The following is a 24950-nucleotide window of genomic DNA, read 5'->3' on the forward strand; positions in this document are numbered from 1 at the left end:
ATGGAGAAGGACCAAGAATACGAGTGACTTGAGAAATCATATTTTGTTTCTATGGATATTCCTTAGCCTTTTTTTCAAATAGCCCAGAACTAATAATGGAATTTTACCATTTGAATTTACTTGGAAAATGTTCAATATAGGAATATGATGATGCTTACCAAGTAGGCAAAGCCATCAAACTTGAAGTTACCAGCTTCATTATCCCTACAATTTTTTTTCTCTCTCTAGTAGAATACCCTCCTTTTAGTACTACTGAGTTCCTACCCTTTTGTCACTGCTGATAGGCAGCCCAGATAATTTATCAGTTATGTGGGAAAACAGGTGTAAGGAGTCTATATATCCTTACTTGCTGTGTCTAGGAGATTGCCATTGCCAACTAATTCAGATAGTGATCACCTTACTAAACACTGACCACCTTAAAAGTGTCTTTTGCATCATGACTTCATCCATGTTTCTTAGAGCAGGAAGGAGATGAAAGAAGATGGGTCAATCTGTTGTCACTTGTCACCTCAAATTATTGCATAACTTATCATCAACCAAGACTGCCAGTATTATGTATGCATTTATTTCTTTCTCATCAGTGTGTTCTTGCTGACACTGCTCAAATAAGACATTCCACAGTCCCCTGCACCACTCTGCTTCATGCCCTTTTTCAGTCAATGAAAGAATTCACACATCTGTAGACCGTGAACGAGAGGTACTTGTGAGTACTTGTGAGTGATCAGAACACTTTTGCTGCTTCTCTCTCTCTCTCTCTCCCCCCCCTCTGAGAGACCTGTTTTTCTTCTCAGGTGCTTTTTTTGGTTGGCACTGAGAATCATAGGTAGGCAATCAGCAAGACTCGTCTCAGGTATATAGTCTGCATTTCAGACTTCTTGGGTGTTACAAGTAGGACAGAATTTAACCGTTCTTCACGTCATTTTCTTGTCCAGTTACCGCTGCACAAAATGTCTAAATGCTCGATTTGATCATTATCTCCTGCTGTGGCAGTTCTCTTTTTCTCAGAGCTTTTCCTTCTGCCTATCAGGGGGTTTGATTTCCAGATTATGAAGGACCTCCCTTTCTATTTCTGATTTGTACCTGGGCAATACTTAACCTACTTCTCTACAACATTTTTTTCCCCTCACAGAGAGCACAAAGCCACTATTTTTTTGACTATGCAGAGCACAGTTTGGCATTTTTTTCCCCCCACCTTTCTTTTCTAATGCCTGTTTTAACTTGACTGTTCTACAAGGCCACTGCATATCATGGTTCATTAAAATCCTCCCACTTTTCTATTGCATAAACCAGGGGATTTTTCTTGCCTAAATTTAAGGATACACATGAAGATATTTGCACATGGATTAGTGATTACAGCAACACAAGAGAGAGTAATAAGCAGCTATTTTCAAGAGAGAGTAATAAGCAGCTATTTTAGATGCTTGTGCTTCTGTTGAAGTGAATCTATTTTGTAAGGGAGCCTGAGTCAGTTTTTGATATCTCTGTATACTCAAACAAATCACACTAAAGACTTCTTCTAAAATGCTGGTCTTTATGAATTTTCTTTTTGCTCCCCAAAGTATTTGAAGTAGCCAGTTTCAGGGGATTTTTGATCCCTGTTGCTTACAGTCACATCCTGTGTTCAGCCCTATAATTTGTGCTAAATTGCACATGCTTTCCTCTTACACTAAGCCACTCCACTAGGCCATAGATGTTTCTACATGAGACTGGAAAAAATCAGCACGCTCCCTTTTTAGTGAGATGCAGTCTAGGAAGAAAGAAGAGTAACTACTTCTTATTAAGAGAGTGTCTTAAAGTCTATTTTCCAGAAGAGATTTGAAAGCCTAACAGCTCTGAGATTCCTTCCTTGTTTCTGTGTAATAGAAGACTTCTCATCTTCTGGGAGTGGATGGAAGAAATTATTTCAGAGATTTTTCACCTTTGCATTGCCCTTAAAATGATAGGAAAGTAACAGATGGAATTTGTACCTCAAATTCTGTTTAATGTGGGATTACTCTAAAAACAGATGAGATGTTAACAATGATAAATATTTTTCCACAAAATTTGCAGGGCAGATTTTTCAGCTCAATATTATCTCATGGGATGTAAATCCCCACATCCTGGAGTATTTTCTCAGCTTGCAGTATTTTAAGTCAAAGAAATTTTTGTTTCCACCCAGTTTGTTTGAATTTGTCTATGTCTCTGACAGGTGAAGTGGGATGTAAGAACATTTTAATATTTATATATGAGTGCTCAAATATTTTATTTTGTAAAAAAAATAAGATTTCTTTAGAGGATCATTCAGAAATTAATCAAGAGATCAAAAATATAGCCTTACACAAAATATCTTGTGACTGCCGCTTTTCAAGTGGTTTTCTAACTTTATATTTTCTTTATTGAAATCATTTCATAAGTAATTTTCCCAGTTTCCCAAAAATAGGAGAAGTTATTCTTTTCCTCTGTAAATAGAGCTTTAGTCTCACTCAAGTAAACATCTGAATGTTTTGTCCTTGTGGTTTTTTGCTCTTGACTTCTGTAGGGAAATTATGAAATTCCACAATTCATCTCTCCAACAGTTATTTATTGTTTGATGTAGAGGCCTGTGCTTAGAGACGTTCAGTCATTATTTTCATATAGCCAGTTTCAAAATTGCATGTCATGATAACTTAGGCAAATTATAGATGAGACTGATACTTCTAGGAAGTGTTGAAAAATCTGATCCTTAACTTTTAGGGTTTTATCTATTTAAATTCCTTTAAAAATTTCTTGTAATGCTTTTGGTTTTTCACCTGTAAAATGGAGGAGCAATATTATTCCACCTTCAAGAACTGCACACCTACTGGAACACAGCAGACATGATGAAATTAATATGAAAAATGCCTCAAATTTTAACAGGTGTTAGAAAGAAAGGCAGTTCCCATATTTCTCATGATTTCAAAGTCATGGATACTGGAAAAGGACATCTCAGTTGGACAAGAACAATGGCTAAAAGTTCCTCTTCTCTCTTAATGTTGCATAGCTTGTATCAGATAGTAAATGTGCTATTTCTTCTCTTACATTATAAAACTTCTCTAGGGTTCAACGATATTGCCTTTTTTCTAATACTTTAATAAACATGTTGAACTATACATTATATGTTTTCTATGAAAATATTTTCTTGGATATGAAAATATTAACATGAAAATATTAAAATGACATTCTTGAGATATACTATCCCAGAATTGTGGGAATCTTGCAGCTATTTAAGTGGCTGTAGTTTTTTATTTTGATATAATTCAAGTACAAAGTCAAAGGCACTAGTACAAAGCTGTACTACTCAAACCAGGTCTTCTAGCTTTCAGTCATCTGGGATGCTATGAATTGTTAAAGAGAGAGCTATTTTTATCTTTAGAAGGTTAGTAATTGACTAGGCTTTTGGTTGAAAGAAGCAAATATTCTCAAATTGACCCTCTACAACATAAATTACCAACTGAGTATGGCTGATGCAGTACTTCCATTTTTATATCAGATAGTGCTATAAAAGCAGTGAACTAAGGACTTAGCATATAATGAGTACTTCAATAGAGCATCAAAAATCTTATTAATATTTCTATGTAGTTCTAATTGGATACAAACAGAAATAATTTCAGCTGAAATCTGCTGAAAAGAACTTCCTTGATACCTTGACTATTAAATGAAATCATCAGAAACACAGTGTTCATGAAAACAGCAAAAATATGGACAAGAAGAAAAATTAATCCCTTGGATCCAACAGTGAACAAATCTTCCTTGAAGAGAAGAATGAGCTAAAGGAGCAAAAGCATCATTACTAGCTAAGCTTTACCTGCTTTTCTCAGTATTAAAAACAAACAACAACAAAAATCTATAGGGAGTAATTGTAATATCTTGAGAAGATAATGTAAAAGCTATATGGCAAAAAGTAGTGAGTGACTGGGCTGAAGTTAATTAAAGATGAAATGAAAGAAATGAAAGAAAAAAGGACCTGTAGCTTTTAGTAATCTTGTGTAGCCCATAAAGTGTGTTTCAAGATATATCTCAGTTGGATTTGGTCACATCACTGTTATGATGGGTGATCAGAAACAATGTTTTTGTTTCCTCAGTTCTAGCACGTTAAATGCAATAATCAGCAATTCTTAATTAAAAGTCTTTCTTCTTCCTTCTCTTCTGAAATCACAAGCATGAACCTCTAATCTTTATGTCCCATTTGATTTTAATTAGAATATTTTATAGAACTGCTAGAATTAAACTAGGAGGAGGGTGTTTGGACAGTAAGCCCTAGAATTGTACCATGAAGTTATCCACAGATATTTTAACTTTTTGTTAGAAGAATGTGGGGAGACTTCTTGGAGTTAGTCAGGACATTCTGATGTGTGCAAGTTAAAACTTTGACCTGGCCACATACATAAGCATTTTATTACATGAGGATGGTAAAGGGACTTAAGGGGAAGCCATGTGAGGAGCGGCTGAGGTTGCTTGGTTTGTTCAGCCTGGCAAACAGGAGACTGAGGGGAGACCTCATTGCAGTTTACAACTTCCTCATGAGGGAAGAGGAGGGGCAGATACAGATCTTTTCACTGTTTTGACCAGTGACAGGATCTGAGGAAATGGCATGAGCATAGTCAGGGGAGGTTTAGGTTGGAGGAAAAAGTTTTTCACCCAGAAGGTGGCTAGGCTCTGGAACAGGCTCCTAAGGGAAGTGGTCACAGCACCAAGCCTGACAGAATTCAAGAACCATTTGGACAACGCTCTCAGACACATTGGAACTCAACTTCTGCTTACTTCCTGCTTTGGTGCTTGTCTTTTTTTAAAAATTGACGTGTTCTAGGTTTGGAGATACAAAACAGTGGGATAAATGCCTCTAAAAAGTAGTTCTGATCAGTGGAAATAATAAAGTTCAGTTCTTCTTTAATTTAGATTTTCTGCAGTTTAATAAGATGAAAGTTCCCCCTAGTGCTTCTTCTAACCTGTGAGTCATTCATAGCATCATTCTTCCACATAGATTCTCTGATATCTGTGAGGAACTGACCTCATCTTTCACCTTTTTCCCCAATAAAGGCAATAATAGAGTCTCTCTCCTCTTCTTCACTCAGCTGTCTATTTCAAAAAAACATATTAGATCTTAATGTACTGACATCTGAAGTGCTCAGTCAAATTTGACTGGAACGGGTTGACAGTTCAAAAGCTATTGGAAAAGGATGGATAAATATGCCTTCACACACACCAACACTGTTATGCTAGTAAAGTGCATTTCCTGAGGAAACTAAGGCAAAAATCCTTTCTGAGCATACTCAGAAGCCTGTGCTGTATCTCATAACAGAAGCTTTTTCAGGTAAAAATGTCCTGTGTAAAGACTATGTTCTGCATAGTTCTCTGAAAATCAATGATTTAACATCAAAAAGGAAGAAACAAATTCCAGAGGAAAAGAAGTGCAATTTTAGTACAATCCTGATAATATGAACCACATCAGTAAGTTTAGCCTGTACCACTAGTGCAAAGTCTGATTCATGCTTTCAGCACAAGCTACCATGATTACAGAAAAACAGCTTAATCCCTTCAAATTCATGTGAGAATTGTTGCATTTATTCATAAATCTACACAATGAGTGAAAGGAGTGCCATTGCTTTGGAATCTCCTGTCTAGGAATTTTGAAATCACTGAGGAATCTGTAACCCTTTGTCATTGCTCTAGATTGTCACTCCAGCAGGAGAAACTTGTGCTCCTCTGCACCATGACAAGATGCTATTGTGAGTAGTACCTAACATGCACTTTTAATCCAAGTTAGAAACTCTGGCCTGAAAATGTACATTGTACTAGTACATATAACTTTAAAAGTCTGAGATGGAACATTTAAATATGAAAGAGAGCAATAATATCTACCTGAGGAACTTCACATGTAGTCAAATGTGACCAATTTGTTGATTTAAATTTAGATATGGAGGATTCAGTGGATGTCTTCCAGAAGATGATTAATCCTACCCTTCAAGAGAAGGGATAAAAAAAACACACAAAAAGGACCTATTTCTCTCCATTGAACATGAAAGGCACATTGTTGAATAGATGCCCAGCATTTTGATGACTAAAAAAGATGAGATAAAGGATCATTACAAATAATGAAGTCTTACTCAAAAACCTTTCCCCAGCCTCCATATTCCCTCTCCAGGAAGTCCATACCATTCTAGTGCAAAGTGTAACACCTATTGCTAAAAGTTTATATCTACACACTACTTCCTTCTGTCAACCATGTCCAGTGTTAACAAATTAGACTGAAAATCCTAAATTCATTGGATGTCTTTCCATTGTCTCTGTTGTCTCTTTACAGTTCACCATGTGTCGTGCTGATATGTAAATGGAAATGCATTAGACTGTTGTCTATAATACTTTTTGTCACTTGAGATGTTAGAAGCATAAAAAACCAAACCAAACCAAATCAAACCAAACCAAACTAAACCAAAACAAGAAAATACCAAACCCTGCCTGATATCTTTATGAAATTTTCGGAGAAGACTGAAGGGTATTTTCATCTGAAAACAGCATGATATCCCTTTGTCATGGTGTAGTTCTGAATAATTTTATGAAATTTGTCAAGATTATCCTGGATTTACCGTGCTTTGATAAGGAGGAGATTTTAATCCAATGATAGTGTGACTGACAGTTCTAGCTTACATAGGAAGAGTGAGAAGTCTCCTCAGGATCCTCCACATTAGGATCAGTCAGTTACTGTCCAGCTGATTCCCTGGGTGTTTTTCCTTCACTTTTCAGTAGATTTTGAGGGGGAGGGCTGGAGAGACAAACACTGCCATCAGTAGGGGAGTGTTGATTTTTGCATTCCTGAAAGTCACTGCTGTGCTAAATGAAGATAATTGGCAGGAATCAATTAGTCTCATAAGAGGGTGTTATTAAGAGTTGAGCTCTTTTCACAAATTGCCCCTTCTGCACTTATTGCTTGAGAGACATATCTCAGCGATCCAGAACTTCACAAACAGGAGATTGATTTCCTCCTTTTTCTTTTTCTTTCCCCGCCTTAAACTCTGCAGGTCAGTCCCACCCCAGGGTGCATCCGGGCGTTAATGAAGATGTTGTACTGCCCTTACTGCAGAGGACTTCCCACTGTGAAACCTTGCAACAACTATTGCCTCAATGTAATGAAGGGCTGCCTAGCAAATCAGGCTGATTTGGATACTGAGTGGAATCTGTTCATAGGTAAGAAGAGTTTAAATATTAGTGGAAGGAAATGCTGGTAATAGCAAATATTTGCTGAGTTCTGTGAGGTTAGGAGACACTGATGATCAATATTTGGAATGAAGCAACTGCAGATGCACCTCACTTTCTAACTGACCTTCCTGGCTTGCATTAAGAAATAACTGTTTGCCCTGCCCTGAGCCAGTCATGTCTAGTATTTCATATTTCAAAAGGAATGGTGTGGTGTTGCGGCTTCGGAGCTGAATTATTACATGCTATGTGAAATGTCAAGAAAGATTTGGTTGAGGATTTGATAACAATCTTAACATGGCAGAAATAGTATATATTACAACTGAAAACTAGGCTCTTGCAAGCTGAGAAGATAATAACATTGTGTAACATCCAGTCAACATAAATCACAAGAGATGCTGTTCTTAATTCTGGCAGTATATAGGCAAAAAACTTTAAAAGTTACATACATGAGAAATTATTAATTCCTTATTCTTGCTTAAAATATGTCAGTCTCCCTTTCAGTGTACTGAATAGAAAGTACCAAACACAATCAAATGTTAGAATGGAGCATAGAGTATGTATTTAAGGAAAACTGCTACTACAGTTTTATTCACCTAATTCTTCACTCAAGTAAACTAAGAAGAAAATTAGAATGAAATTTCCCTTAAACAGCCATTCGGTTATCCTGTAGCCAAAAAAAAAAAACCACCACCACAAAAAAAAAAAATTCTCCCAGAAGAGTAATATATAATAAGAAATAAGAGTTTTAGGTTGCTTTTTGTGATAGGATGACAGGATGGGATGAGGAATTAGATAAGGCTAATGATAATATAGAAAGAACAGAAACAGCTACTTACACCAGTAACCAATGAGCGTCATAGTTTAGAATGGATTTCAGGAAAATTAATACAGCTGGAAAAAAATGAGATAAAACTTTCTTTATTGTGGCTGAAGAAAGGAAATGTTATTTTCTACTTTGGAAAGATAAAACACAAGCAATCTCGTCCTGCTGAATTTCAAACCCCACTGACCAATGTGACTTTGAAAATTTGATTCTGACTCATTCATGGATTTTTGCTTTACTCAGCAGGGCGAGATGTATAGGGAGAAGAAAACAGGATGAAAAATGAATCAGAGTATGAAATGTGAAAATGAGCATTGAGTGTGCTATAAAAATAGCATGCAAACAACAATATAAAACAAATGATGCATATACACATGCCTTCTCAGTACCTAGTACTAGTTAAAGGAGTTGACATCAGAAACCACGCTGTGTGGAGGGATACCCATCCGATTACTGGTGTGAAAAGGAGAGTCCGATCATCATCAGCAAGCTGAGTGACATCTGATGGGAAAACAATGCTAACCTATTAGAGACATTGCATAAGCTACTTTTCCTTTGTCATTAAAGAATAAGCAAGAGCTGAAATGTCACTAATTCCAATCAAAGAAAATAATCTAGGCTTTTAGAAAAAACAAACCAAACATTTGAGTGACACAGTTTTTATTAAGGCATGCACCTGTTTAAACCAAAAGCTGGAAGGTAAGGTTTCAGGTCTTAAGAGAACATTTCATTTTCTGGTGCTTTAAATTCAGTAAGAGTGCTGGGCAGGGTGGCGTATGTGTTGGAAAGCATGGAAATGCTTACAGACCGAGACTTTCAGAGTCTTTAATTCAAAGCCCTTGTCTTCATCAATGTCTTTCCCATTTTGATTTTTCTTACTCTCAGAAAAGAAAAACTGCATGAAACCTTGTACATTATGTTAAAACATAGTGCTAATTTATTAAATACTATGTCAAGCAGGCTGCTATGCAATTATCCCTGCAAGTCAGTGATGACAAGGCAGTACACCAAACAAATACATCAAATCATGTTTCCTCTTTCTTCTAACTATACAACTTCCCCTCTGTAACTTTATGGGGAAGAGAAAAGAGAAGGAACAGAGATTTTCATGTGTTGGGAAAAGATATGCTGTTTTATCCCATTTTTCAGGCCTCTGACAGCTTTGTTGAAGAAGAGGGTCCTTCCTTTATGAAAGATTGAAATGAGGCAAGTTGTCTCTGTCTCTGACAGCTGTCAGAGGCTTTCTAATAACACATGCAATTCCCTTAGTAGTAAACCCAACAAAACTTCTACTCACTGAATTAAAACGAACAGCAGCACTTTACAGCACCGCTGAGCTATGAAAGATTGGAAATTATGCATGAACAGTTTTATCCCTGTTCCAATACTAGGAACCATGCACTAGGAAAAAAAAAAAGATAATTTTGTGCACTAACAGTCCCTGCATAGGCAGAAATCCCAAATGTTAGTGCATATTCATACACAAGATAGTTTTGCTTAGTTCATAGTCTGTGCATTGCAAAATAGTTTTGCTTAGTTCATAATCTGTGCATTGTAAGATCATTTTGGCAAAAGTTGGTACTAGGAGAAAACTCTCAGATATGTTTGTCAGTAACTAAATCCTGTAGTTTGGACTGCATATCCTAATATTGTTCTGTAGTTACTGTAATGGTCCAGCAACAGCCAAGATCTGCAAGTGAGGAGGAGCACAAGAAAGTAAATAGGCTGTCTCACAACGGGATGTGTTGCATGTTTCACCTGGTTTATAAATATAGAAGTCAGAACTGAAATCACATCTATATAGCACTAATAAATCTTGCCTGTACTTTCAAAGCTGGGGATAGTGGGACAGCTTCCCTTAAACATCTGGTGCTTTCCAAGATTTTATAGACTGTGAAAATTGGTAAGAGGTGAAACAGCTGCAGTATCATGACACATGGTTTATTATATATTTCCTGTTTGTGTCACCTTAAAGTCTGTGTCCTTTTTGTGTGATGTTTCATTATAGACTTTTTGTATTTAGTTGCCTTCATTATTGCACAATAAAAGCCAAATGTAGCACATCTTATTGTAGCAGATCCTCTACAACTCAGAATTCTGCCTGAGAAAGGAAGACAAATACATAATATCACAGTTATGAAACTATAATGAATAAGTAGTCCTTCCAGGTATCTATACAAAATATTTAAGAAGTATTTAAAGTAAAGTTGCCACACTGATTTTGAAAATGTGTATTTTGGCAAAGCCTGCTTTTGAAGTTTTGCCTGTTAGTTTACCTATCATAATCTCCTCTGTAAAAGTCTCAAGCAAATTTAGCACATGCAAGAAAAAAAGAATGAGTGGAAGAGCTGTACTGCTGATGAAGGAGATTGCCTGAGGGAGGAGCTGTCTGATTCTATTGAATGGGGAAAAGGGGGTTTTCTCTGTCTCACTGCCCAACAGATATAGTCAAAATTATGCTTTTCTCCATGGAGCCATACCAATTAACAGCAATAAGGATGAGGGATCCCACTGTTCAGTCTGTCACAGAAACACAGAAGAGATAAATAAAACTATTCTCACTTACAAAAACTCAGACCCATCTATCTTAGGGAATGACATTAAAATTTAGCAATACTGTTACTCCTCTTTCTTTTGCTAATCTCCATTTCAGTCCATGTTTATATCTTAAGATTCTTTTATTTTTCTTAATCTTGGCTTTCCCTACAGTTGATCACTTATTTGCCTTTAACTGCTCTCTTCTCAAGCAGGAATTTCAGTTGCAGAATGAGCCCACCTACCACCTAAGTGGACACCACACTTTCTGTTGGTGCCTTCATTCAGCTTCAGAATCAATACCCATAAAAACATTATTTCCTCAGAAGCAAGTGCCTCTCATTCTGACAGCTGCCTTAATCACCGGTTCGGGATAGCAAAGAGTCCATAAGGCATTTGGGTTTTTGGGATTTGTTTTACAGTTAGCATTGGAGTTAACTTTCTTCTGTCTTGAGAAAAAATGATAATACTAAATATGAAAGTCTAGCAAGATTGTGAGCCAAATATGATAATCCTTACATAAGTAATTGAGTACGACAGAAGAGTAAAAATCTGGCTAGTTGTTTTAATCATATCAGTTACTCTATCTGAGCTTTGTTTTTGTAGACATGTAAAGTAATTCATAAATGCTTTGTTGCTGCAGTTAGTGACAAGATGTAATGAATGTGTAGTAGCATAGCAATGCAATTCATGGAGGTTTGACACTGAATGGCTATTTATAACAGCAGAGAGTATAAGTCCTTTTTCTTTTCCCCCTAAGAATTATTCAATGATAAATCAGACTCACCTTAATCTAAACTCACCAATGTTTTAATAGATGGGAGATTGTGGAAAACACTTCAAAGGTTGTGCAGTAACAGAGATGTGAAAATAACAGTGATTCTGACAGCTCAGGATTGCATCCCTGTCTGTGGAAAGGAGCCAAGGGTCTCCTGCACTAGTTCATGTCCACAGCCGTCCTTCTGCTTAGACTGGAAAGAAAGTCACTTTGCTATCAGTGTATTCAACATTTGACAAGTTCTGTAGTGTAGTAAGGCAGATCAGCATGTAGTGTGTTCACACTGCAGTATACAAGGCCTGCAAGGCTGGCATCCAGGCTCAGAGAGCCAGAGAAATCTTTTACTTCCACCATCCTGCTAGGCTTCAGCCAGAGAAGAAAATTGTACCTGAAAGGCATCAGCAAAAGCTCCTCCTTCCAGTGTTGAAGTTGTTTCACTTACCGTCATTACAGCACCTCAGCATTACTAATAAACTTTCTTCTTCTTGTGCTTTAAGAATCCCTTTTTTTTTTCTCATCAGTATGACACAGACACTGCACTTAGGAGATCTTCTGAGGTAGAGTATACCATGCAGTCTCACTTAGAGCAACTAGACCATTTTAAGTAAAACTCCCCAACAAAATCTTACCTACTTAGTCCTAATGAAAGCTGTAGTGCTGAAAATATGCAATCAGTTTTATTTGCTGCTTACAAAAGTCCTCAAGTCTCTATGTTTTCTCTCTTCTGTGTGCAAGCACAAGGATAAACATTTTCCTTTGAGACTCCCTAGATTTGACTTTTTATAGTAGCTTATGACAAGAATAACTGTGGTCTTCAAGACTCACTTTGCTTCATAGGAAAATCAGTCTAGAATTGTAATAGCAATCTTATACTATTTTCTTGTGCTTGTGTACACAGCTACTATTAATAAATACAGCCGTGTATGTGTAGGGAACTACATTTTAGGTTCACGAAAATGGGAAACACCTGAAATGTATTGAGATAATATTCAAAACAGATTGGAGATTTTTTTGTCCCTTCTTTCTCTAAAGTGTACAGCATAGAATCACAGAATCATAGAATGTTAAGGGTTTGAAAGGACCTTAAAGATCATCTAGTCCCAATCCCTTCTGCCACGGACAGGAATACCTCACACTAGACCAGGTTGCTCATGGGCTCATCCAATTTGGCTTTGAACACTGCCAGGATTGGGGCATCCACAACCTCCCTGGGCACCCTGTTCCAGTGTCTCACTGCACTCACAGTAAAGAATTACTTCATAATATCTAACCTAAATTTCCCCTCTTTCAATTTGTACCCATTACTCTGTGTCCTATTGCTACAGTTTCTGACAAAGAGTCCCTCTCTGACTTCCCTGTGGGCCTCTTCAGACACTGAAAGGTTGCAATGAGGTCTCCACACAACCTTCCCTTCTCCAGGCTGACCAGCCCCAACTTTCTCAGCCTGTCTTCGTTGGGGAAGTGCTCCAGTGCTTTTATCAACTTCATGGCTCTGGACTTGCTGCAACAATTTCATGTCCTTCTGATGCTGGAGCCTTGGAGCTGCGCACAGCACACCAGGTGGGCTCTCAACAGAGCAGAGGGACAGAATCACCTTTTTTGACCTGCTGGCCATGCTCCTTTTGATGCAGCCCAGGACACTGTTGGCTGCCTGGGCTGCAAGCACACACTGCTGGCTCATGTTGAATTTTTTGTCAACTCCATCTTTCTACACAGAGCTGCCCTTAATCATTTCTCTGCCCAACCTGTAGGTGTGCCTGGGATTGCTGTGACCCAGGTTACACTTTGCTTTGTTGAACTTCACGAAGTTTTCATTGGCATCTGGATGGCAACCCTTCCCTCCAGTGTGTTAACCACAGCACACAGCTCGGTGTCATTAGTGAACTTGCTGAGACTGCACTCAATCCCACTGTCCATGTCGCTGACAATGATATCAAACAGTATCAGCCCCAGTACCAACCCCTGAGGGACACCACTCATCACTGTCTCCTCAGGGACAATGAGCCATTGACTGCAACTCTTTGTGTGCAGCCATCCATCCAGTTCTTTATCCATTGAGGGGTTCATCCATCAAATACATGTCTTCCCAGGTTAGAGGCAAGGATGTCATGCAGGACATGAGTGTCAAATAGTCAAATGCTTTGCCTCAATTCGGGTAGATGATGTCAATTGCTCTGTCCCTATCCACTAATGCTCTAGCCCCACCACAGAAGGTCACCAAATTTGTCAGGCATGATTTCCACTTTGTGAAGCAATGTTGGCTGTTACCAATCACCTCTTTGTTTTCCATATTCCTTAGCTTAGTTTTCAGGACAATCTGCTCCATCTGTCCCTTGTATTTATCCTCACACACTACAGAACAAAGTCTGGCAATCTGCTGTAACTCTCAGTAGGCCAAAGTCTTGTTCCTGCTTAATTATGGTAAGTAAGAGCTAAAATCTGGGATTTTAGCAACCTTAGTTACCTGGGACTTGAATATCTTCCCTCTACCACCCTCCTCCTTAATCATTATATGAAACTAAACTGTGATATTTTTTTATATGTTAACCTCTCATAAAGACCCTGGGAGAAAAAATAAGTGATATTTCCTTCACGGAGAGGCAGTGCAGAAAGTTCCTGCAGTCCTGGGGTGCCATTACTCCAAATTCAGTTTCTGGTAGAAATTCATCAATTTTGGTTTGATGACCATAGAATGGACACTTGAATGCAAACATTTAAAGTTCATAATGTGCATTTTGTGCTGATATTAAAACAGATAGTGTTCATAGTCAAGGCAGCCTAAAATTCAAACTCTGCATATAAAGCTTTATTTTAAGTTAGTGTCAGCTTAGAAAGCATTTAATTGTTATGGTGGGTTGACCTTGGCTGGATGCCAGGTGCCCACCCAGCCACTCTATCACTCCCCTTCCCAGCCGACAGGGGAGAGAGTAAGATGGAAAACAAGTTGTGGGTACAGATAAGGCAGTTTATTAAAGCAGAAGCAAAGCAAAAGCTTGTGCATGCAAAAGTGAAGTGAAAGATAGCAGGTTTTATTCTCTACTTCCAATGAGCAGCAATGGTCGGCCACTCCCAAGCAGCAGGGCTTCAGCACATGTAATGGTTCCTCAGCAGGCAGCCACTGGAGACAATGCATGCCTGCCTTCCTGCTCCTTGTCTTAGCTTTTATATCTGAGCTGACATATGGTCTGGAATACCCCTTTGGTCAGTTTGGCCTGCTTGTGTCCCCTCCCAGGATCTTGCCTTCCACTAAGGAAGGAATGTTACAGTACTGATGCTGTGCTCAGCAGTAGCCCAAACACCGGTGTGTTATCAACACCCTTCTGGCTACCAATGCAAAGTATAGCACTGTGAGGGCTACTATAGGGACATGAACACCATCTCAGCCAGACCCAATACAATTGCTTAGGCTAAAATCAGCCTTTCTTGCATTCTACCTGAATGAAAATTATCATGAAACCTCCAGTGAAATTATCTTTGCCAACCATCGAAATGAAAATAGGGAAAATTATCCTAACCTAATGCTTTTTGTCTTTTCTAGCCATTTCTTAGGGAAACTTTTGTGTCTCCAGAGTTGCAGAAGTAAGATTTTCTTTAAGTCTCTTGTCTATACAGACTGTAGTAGTTATTATTAAATACCAATGTCTGTTCCCTTAGTTGAAGTGTTAGGGTTTGGTGAAGGGCTCTAAGGGGTTTGGTTCCCATTGTGATTATATACGAATAAATGGAATCTCTAGTTTAGAATTATTTTTCCTCACTTTAGCTTATGTTTTTCAAAAGCAAGGGAAAATAAGTAGAGTACTCTGTTGTGTGATTGAACTGCAAATTTGGTTGCTCAGAATGTTGTTTATGAAAAAATAAACCTTTAGCATGTTTCAGGCCCACCAGTCTCCACAATGCATGGGTAGCCTACAAGAAGGCAATTGAAGTGCTATTAAAAACACAAACTTAACATCGTAAAACAAGTCTGTCAGTTCAGGTTAAAAATATGTAATTTTACAAATGAAAAGCGAACTCAACTTGACAATGCCTAATTAAAAGATTACGGTACTATAGTTTTGAAATTCTCTAATATGCAGTAGCCTTCATGATCCCGTATTTTCACCTTGTTTCCCAGAAAAAGTAGAATCACCACCTACAATTTAAATACGATACCAAGATCTAATGACTCAGAGTATATGGGAACAGCTCGGAAAAAAAAGACATCACCTATCAATGAAGGAATGGGACTGCACCCACCCACACTATTCCATTTTTAGGATTCTCCACCAATCTCTCTCTGCATTCCCTTTTTATTAACCTCTTTGGGTAAACAGCACCAGGTGTTGCCATTCAGTTAACTAGAATTCCCAAGACTTTGGTGGCCTGATGTTTTGATTTCACACATTCACACACGCTATCATTCTGTGATTGTTTTCAATCATGCACATTATCATGCAGACCATTAAGCGGTTTTTCTGCTTTGAGAACACAGCACTCTCTTTATCAAAACATGGTCAAGGCCAAAACACTACTTTTTGATCCTAATTAACTGAATGCAGGTGCTGCTGGTTTAACTTGTTCCCACAATCACCATTCAGTGAGGTAAATAATGTGAAGAAGAGGGGAACTGTGTTATTTCCCTACTGTTTCTCTTACCTCAGAAGTATAAAGGATACGCAACCTGGGCCTGTAATTCCTCAGATGGTAATGAATTCAGCCTGAGAGAAGCTCTCTGAAGTTGTGGTACTGCCAGCAGAATGCAAATAGCACCAGTACTTGCCTGCTGCTTAAATCTCTGTGCCTCCCCCCCGGGGCAATACAGATTATTACAAGCAGCTCACAGCACCCATTACCCTGTATATTTGCTTCAGGATGTGTCAGTGAAGAAGGGGATTCCCTTCTGTTGGAAGGACTATGGGTATCTTGTGCTCCAGTTACTGGCTCAAGAGGGCTGAGACTCATCTGGTTTGATCTTGACAGTGACACCATTGACAGCTTGTTACTAGGGTGATGCATCCTGGAAGGATGCTAATGGCTTCACTCAGAGTGACTCTTGAAAACTGCAGCTCCTGAAGGAGGGCTGTGGATATCTGAAGATGCAGATATTTAGTGGAATGATAGCACCAGACTTCTTGAGCCCCTGAACTTTGATGTGACTTATGGAAATGAAGTATGATGATTAACTATGCCATTTTCTTTAAGGCTAGAAAGATATTAGTATATGTGTGACACATTGCCCATCATCATTTCATGTGACAATTACAAATACAGGATCACATTCAGCCATTCTAGAATTCTGCCTTTGGCATCTATACACAATTCTCTTCAACTCCATGATTTCTCCATTTGTAGGAAAAAGTTTCTCAAAACTTGAAGTGGTACAAGAGCCACATACTCATCATTTTCATGGGGCACAACAGAGCCCTATGTTGACTGCAGCACTTAGATGCTACATCTTTTGGACATAACAAGACAGATCAGCATTGTCAAAAAAAGTTTAAAAGACTTTATGATGAAAACATTGGACCCAAATGATGACTTCTTAGTTCCATTTTCATTCCTCATCTCTCACTTCTCACATCATTTTACATCAAAGGGAAATGTCTATCTAGTACATGTGAGCACAGTTCGGAAGCTGCATAAAATAGCAAATTTCTCTGCACATTCAGGGGAAGTGCTACGGAAGCTGTTTTGCCACTGCTCTTAAAATGCTATGAATTATCACAGGAATGTCACATAGGATACCTCTAGAAACAGGAAAATATGTTAATTATTTATTGCTCAAATACTGTGTGGTTTGCAATTATTACTATTATTTTGTACTTTTCCAAGTCCATGGCTATGCCCTCTCAAGGAACTTCTTGCTTCCAGGAGTACATAAAACAATACTGCTCTTTCTGTCCTAGATTACCATGTATATTAGCACCTCAAAAGAGTTTTCACTGGAGGATTTGATCTCTCAATTAATTGCATTTATGTAGGGCTGAATCCCTGTTTACCTGTAGTGATATCCCGCAGGAACTTCACTGTGCTGATCTCCCTGTTTCACAAACCAGGGACCAGATGGAAAATACTGTGCCTCTCACCTGATCTGGTTTCTCTCCTGGTTTGGGGGATTTGAGACAGCAGATCTCTCTGGCATATGGCTGTGAGGGGAGCCCACACAGAGAGTGAAGAACTTGGCCATGCTCTTGCAGTTCAGCTACCTCAAAGACCTACTTTGATGCAATTGTGGGGGTTTTATTAAGGAGTACAAATCTAAATGAAGAACATGTGACTTCTTTCATTTTACCCAAGCAGAGGGGTTTAAATTTAGTTTTAATTGGTTTGAACTTTCTACTTTGGCTTTGCTTAATTGACGCAATGCTGCATTACACTAGGAAGGGAGAAAATGATGTTATTTCTAAAAACATACCTTCAGTTACATCATCATTTGACCTGGTCAGTACTGATGAGCTTGATGTAATATGAATTCTATGTTTTACAAATACTCCTATTTCTATGAGAAAAAATAATCATGCAATAATTAGAACATTGCCCAGATGAGTACTGACAGTTTTATTTCAACTTTTTTTTTTCTCGCTGTCCATTTTTCTGTATTTTATTTCTGCTTGTATTCAGCTGTATTTAAGACCGTATATCAGAGGAAAGTATTTTTTTGCATCATGACACACTTTTATGCTTTTAAAATATTTGTCTTGGAATCTGCATCTATTTCAGAAAACTGCATAAATAGGAAACAGTTTTCATACACTGAAAATAAACATGAAACTACATATAACATATATTGTGGCGTATTAATATAAAATGTAAATAAATTACACGGACCCAGCTAGCTAATTGGGGGTTCAGCACCAAATCCTTTTTATTCAAATGAGACTAGCCTTTTATATGCACCTCAAAGTAACATGTGACTCCCTTGACCAATTACCAAGGGCATCTCACTGCCCATGTGTGGGAATACTTCAGGACTTCATTTCCCAGGATACCTCATCCAGCATCCTTCCTGTAACCCAACTCCTGCAATATATCACATTTTGAATGATCTAGTAGAATGATTTACCAACTATTTCAGATTCTCTAAACTTCGCATTAGAAACAAATGCCAAATTGTGTTCTCCATTATTCAGGTAAATGTAATGGAGAGATGCACGTAACTTAGAGCAAATTTGTTCCACAAGTAACCTCCTTATCTTACTACTATCAAAACACTTGGTTACATCTGAAAATACTTTGCTGTGTTTATTACACAATATAAATAAAAAACAATCCCGTACCACAATGATGTCAAAGCAAAATTGACATTGATTTGCTTTGTACTATAATTTTGAGCCATTGCTTGATGAAGGTTAATCTGTTTAGGATAATATCTCAGGTAGTATATTATCTATTTAGAGTCACATGTTTCTTTTTGACATACAGAGACAAAGTAGTATTGGCAACCCACTTTAATTTCTCCTTACAAGTAAATCCTAATGCTGCACATGAACAATACACACACACACACATAAAGTGTTTTGGGTTGTAACTAATCTGCCAAATTCAATTAATGAGAAATTTGGGGGGTTCTTAGTATTATTTAATTATTCTTTTTTAGTCCTTGGATTTCAGAGAAAGTTTCAATTTTACATTTCCCAAAGAGTAAAAACTCAAACCAAAACTCATTAAAAGAATTCAAATGTGTAGACAATCTCAACCTAAATCACTAAATTTTCTTTACTTTTCGACTGCTTTCGCAGATTCTTTTTTGAGCCATACATATATTTTCCTATATTGCCAAAAGCTCCAAACTTTATTAGCAGTATAGAAAAACCTACTGAAATGTATAACTTTGTATGGATATTATATATTATAATATTTATATATATCATATATATATATATTACATATGTTCCTTAATGTAAACAAAATGTTCTTTTTTTTCTAATGAAACCACATATATATACAAGGGCACAGATTACACTCTGTCAACATTCTTGTTTCTAAAAGACTTTTTAAAAATAAGCTGATAGAAAAGAGTAAATAGTGGTCAACTGACCTAGAAATTTCTTATGACTTGGTAAAGAGACTATGATAAAGATTCCTACTCAGCACCCCATATCAGTGCCAGATTTAGTGGAGCAAAGACTTAAAACCATTAGAGAGATTAGAATTTTAGTAAAACAGAAGATTCAGGAAATTATTTCTTTCTGATATGGGTCCCATGGACTTCCTTCTTGAAATATGTCAACCCTCTATCTCTTCTTGTAAAAAAATTTTTTCAGACATAGGAATTATTAGGAAAAACATAGACCTTTTTTTTTCTGCCTCCATTCTCTCTGCTTTATTAACAGAAAATCTTACCATTTCTGTAGTCAGGAGAACTAGTTTGATATAGAGTGCTATGGCGAAGCTGCTATGGTCAAAATTCATTTAACATTTTTGCAAGCGTGAAATCTAAAAGTGTTCTGATACACTGGGGAAATTCCATGTGTTTAGAAGGTAATATGAAAAACTCAGCTCTTATATTTCTGGTTTCTCTGTGTTATTTGGTGTCACCTGTCCTGTAATATAACATTCAACATCCCTTAATGTCATTTATATTGCAAGTTCACTTATGGGAGTTTAAACTCCCATGACATGTATTTTTCATGTAGTCACCAGAACTTTCCATGTCAGTAGGAGCTCATCTTCATAATATCACACTTCAATTTGCAGCAGTTAAGAGCCTTTTTATCTGTGTTTTCTTATTAACTCTTAAAATACAGATAACTATGTAGGAGAAAATAGCAGCTTGAAAAATAAAGAATGCATTTTTGCTTCCACTGCTGACCTCAGAAGAGAGTGCAGTTTTTCAACCAAGCACTGCATCTCACTGTGATGTTGTGATATGAGATGAAGGTCAGTCTTCACTTTCAGTGTGCAGGCTACAACAGCATCTTACACTTAGTTCAACTGTAGAATGAGATGAAAACCATCACTAAAACAAACAATTTACTGTGGAGAATGGACAGTGCCAAAAAGGCAAGAAGTTATCCTGAGGATGAGACAATAAAACTTACAGTGCTCACAAGCTTCTAACTTGGAATTTCATAGTTGAAATGATACAGAAGGTCTTCCAGTAGATTTAACTGTTCTAATAAAACCTTTTGGATCATATCCATTGGTCTTTAGTTATACTTCAGCATTCGTATTTTAATATGTGAGTGAAAGGAAGCTGATAAATAGGCTATAGACTGGAACTCCTATATAGATACAGGAACAGTTCTGGCCCCACATAGCTACAGTTTGTGATTTGTGTTTCATTTGGACACTCAAAAGAAGGGAATTATTTATTTCTTATGAGAAACTAAAAATTAATCCATAGATATTTTGTCAGTTGAAATTTTGTTGATATCTGCAGTGCTGAAGACATACTTTAATCAGGTTCTCCTCCTTGCACTGCTTTTACTATTTGGTAACTTTTCATAACAGTTCAAAAATTAAATTATTGTGTTTCCTTTCTACTTTATCCTGTGATATTTTCTGTCAGGAAAACCCTTCTGTGGGAGTCATGAAAGATGGCTGCTCCAAGTTATGCTAATGGCTAAAACCAAATTTTATTAATATGGAAATCTTTTATTCCAGATATTAATTACTGACATTCTCATATTAGCATGTTGACTGCACTCAGATAAATCACTTCTAAATTATTAGACATCTTTCAGACTTCTCATAATATTTAGTTTGATGGTCTTCCTCATATAAATTAATATATTCTTACAGTATCTTTCAATCTTTTATTGATATAAATGAATATTGTCTTTGGATTTTTTAAGTGCAACTGCTAGAAAAATACCTATAGAACCTAGTGATCTGACTGATGTGTGTTTTGAAGAGTTTATATAGAAATTAATATTTTAAAAATTAAAAGTAATCAAAATTATGGTAATATGTTAGTGTTTTTTTAAGAAGCCTCTGAAATTTCAATTGTGATCAAACTTTTCTATAAAATCTTAATAAAAGTATAATAAAGTTCTGCCATGCTGTTCCTTCTGATTGCAACCTGAGTAATTTAACTGATGCAAGTAATTTACTAATGGAAATATGGAAGTGAACAATACATGATGATCTAATTCCACTGTCATTGAATATATCTCTTAAAAAGTAATTTTGAAATTGTTTCACTTTGTCAAGCTATTTGCTACTGAATGATGAGGAAAACAAGTATTTACTTTTCTTTGTGTAAAAGCACTTCCAAGCTCCCCAACCCCCATTCAGCTCAGAAAAATAAAAATCTGTCAATTCTAATATGTGGCAAGATTTGTCTTCCCTTTCCAAAAAAATTTGATAATTAGAATATCTTGGTATATAGGCCATGAAGCCTAAAGCAGAACTGCTGCATAAAGTCCAATGCATAGGGCAAGGGTAGTCTTGCATAATGTTACAAGTTGGATTCACATTTTTTTGAAATCTGGCAATATTTAACCCAAGCAAAAGCCCAGATAGAGCTGACATAAAGGTACTTCTCTTCCAGTCTTCCATGTTGCTGTTGTCCGAGCAGAACAGGCTACAAGGCACAACCTCTAGACAGCTACTCTTTACAGGGAAAGAAACCATCAAATCAACAAAAATTGCACTCTTTGGACAATAAATGGTCTCAGAGGGAAACAAAAGCTTACAAATAGCTTTTCCCGCAGCACATGACTCTGAATTCTAATTTCCATTTTCTCTTCATTTCACACTTATTTTATTTGGCCCAAATGGTGATATAGGTCCAAATTATGTAAAGTCTTGTGACTTTACAGTATTCTGTGACTGACAAGAACACAGTCCTTTTCAGCTGATGACACTATACACACTTTCATTGGTGGTGGTTGAGTTTTTTTTCCAGTTGTGCTCACCTCTTAGTTTTTTAGTATGCAGAGCATGTTGCACACAGGAGTCTTGTATTATAGCTTAATCAGCTTTGTAGGAAATGTGTTTCTACTTGCCACAATTCATCACTTATTTTTCCAAACACATTCTATTTTGTTGTCACTTTCACCTCTGTGGACTTCTGAAACAAATATTTAAACTGCAAAGCACTGCATTTGCTACAGATGAAAATAATCAACATTTACGAGGAAGGATAATACATCTTACGGTTTTTAGGTTGGTCACAAAATCTCTGCATTATCAGAAGTCTTTTTGTTCAAATTTTTGAATGCTTCTCCATAAATCTACACCAAGTTTGAGAGACCTGGGAATACCATACAAAGTAAATAGTTCTGCCTAAAATCAGTCTTCATTTATCTCATGTGTTGTTTGAGTATTCCAGCTCAGTTTATTTGCAGACTTTTTATTTAGCATCTTTTTCTTGGAAACTGACTCAATATATCCTACACATATCTGTTATACAAGAGACGGAAGACACTCAGATCTCTGACTTACTGTGTTTCAGGAGAGGATTTTTTGAGGGAAGGAGGGTAGATTTTCTGAGAATTTTCCCTCCAGCTCAGGCTAGACTGAAAGACCTTCAGGCATAAAAGTATTATTCCAACTGTTGAAGATACCTAATGCGAACATGCAAAAACTAATTAACTTTTCCAGAGGACCAAATTGCTTTTCAATCCTTGTAAAAATACACTGTTTAAAATAAAAAGTAAAAGTGGTATTGAATTAGTAGTTATTGGATGTGCAGTCTCTGCTTTTCATTATTTTATACTGAAATTCTATTGAAATTAATAGAATAAATAACTGCTATATTACCATAGAACTTGCAAAAGAGTTAGAATTCAAGGCAAATGGGTTAAGTGTGAAATACCTTATTTTCATTGGAACCTGAATTCCATAGCTATTCAAAGCTTTAGTTATCTATCAGATTCCTTTAATTTTTACAGATTCCTTTAATTCCTTTTGTTTGATTTCTATTGTATGACTAAGTATTTCTCTGAAGCATATAAAGCGAGCTCACCGAATTCAAACAACTGAAGGGGACCTCATTCGAGAAAAAATAGGAGAATTTAGATAAGGTATATGAAAGGTAAGAGAAAAGGTTTAGAGTTGTGCTGTTCCACCTTATATACATGGGTGTATTTTATTTATACTTCTTATTTAGTGAATGAAAGGGTGTGGGAACTGAGTAAGTTCCCAGGAGTGTGTTATGAGACATTTTAATTAACAGAATTTAAGAATGTTAAAATGTTCTTATATTAAAAAACTGTATTTAAGCAGGGGCAGCAAGCTGGTGCTTGAAGAATACCAGCTGTATTTTGTTTATTTGGGAGAAATGGCAGAAATGCCTTCATAGATTTTAGAGAAGGGCCAGGAATATGAATGGGCAGCATCCCAACCAAAATACCTTTTTACAATATTACTATTCGAAAGAAATAATGATTCAACACTGCAAGTAGTATGTCTCACCTTTTAGTGAGTCAAAGAAACACGGAAAAAAATCAGGCCTTTGGAACACAGTCTTTTCTTTACTTGACCATTGGCCAGCAGAACAACAGGTTTCATCCTGTTTTCCTGATGTGTAAACTAGAAAATTTTCACAGCGTCCGTGGAGTCATGTGGATGATCAGATGGAGCACCTGGATTAAAACAAAGTATTTTCTAATTATTGCAGCAACTTATGGGGTGAATTGCTGATATTTGTGAGCTCTGTAATGACCTACACATTTCTTCCCACTATTTGAACATTAAATGAAAAGCCGTTTGCCTAGTGAGAGTGACACATTTTTTTATTAACATGTCAATTCCCATAACAGCTTGCTGGAGTAAGGGAGTTTGTATGGATTGAAAATTCAGGTTACATCAAAAAAGCTTTATTACTAAATGAGCAATAAACACAGATATCAATAAGATACTTTGCCAAATGTTTTTACTGCAGTTAAGGTGCAACTGAAGCTTTATTTAGTGCAGTACTAAAATCTGGTTTACATACTAATTACAGTATATAACGGCACAGAATTGAGTCTAGGCTTGCTGTCTGTTTTTCCTGAGCTCCCAAGTGGGTCCTATAACCTGTATTGAGCTCACTGATGGCTGTCACATCTATTATTTGTGAAGCTAGAGTGGATATTTCCAAGTAGAATACCATCTTCCCTCTTGCTACAGAGACTGAAGGAATGGGTTAATTGCCTTTCTTTTAAGGAAAGAAGTGTAGAGGCAAGAAGAGATGTTGAAGAAGAATCTTAATCTGTTTGATTTCCTATATGTACAATTCCTGCAGGTATAAACCTGAAAAGAGATTAGTTATCACAGTTTAGGGCTTATGTACTAATAAACTGTTACTAAGACATCTCAAAAATCCCAGAATGATTCAGACTCTGTGTCTACATCAATGACTTTCAATCTGAAAAGGCTTATTCAATTCCCGGTTTTTAAGACCATAATTTTTAGATTTCAATGTATACTCTGAGAAGTTATCATGACTATCTGAAATTTCACATAAATGTGGATAATTTTGCCTCTAGGAAGTTCTTACCTAAGACAGCATAAATTATTTGTTTCTCTGCAGAAACTCACTGTGTGTGTGATATCTGCAGCAGTGATCCAAAAGAGCACGGGGAGCAAATAACACAGATCCAATGGGCTCTGAGCATCTGCTGACCAGTGAAGATGGCACCCAGCCATTGGAGTAGATGTGCATTTTTACATGCAGAATTCTGAACGTTGCCTGAAGATGTGGCTTCATTATTA

The 24950-nt window shown here is 36.9% G+C and overlaps 1 protein-coding gene across 1 annotated transcript in view; it reads left to right on the plus strand.

Annotated features, from left to right (window-relative positions):
- The window catches only part of GPC6 (glypican 6), a 522514-nt gene that overhangs the window by 313522 nt on the left and 184042 nt on the right, over positions 1 to 24950 (plus strand). Inside the window, exon 4 of the mRNA XM_018070973.1 lies at positions 7014 to 7179. Within this exon, the coding sequence (XP_017926462.1) occupies positions 7014 to 7179 (166 nt within the window). The remainder of the gene's footprint in view (positions 1 to 7013; positions 7180 to 24950) is intronic.

The sequence above is a fragment of the Manacus vitellinus genome, unplaced genomic scaffold (assembly GCF_001715985.3).
Source record: "Manacus vitellinus isolate BGI_N305 unplaced genomic scaffold, ASM171598v3 scaffold_2_pilon, whole genome shotgun sequence".
Classification (NCBI taxonomy): Eukaryota; Metazoa; Chordata; class Aves; order Passeriformes; family Pipridae; genus Manacus; species Manacus vitellinus.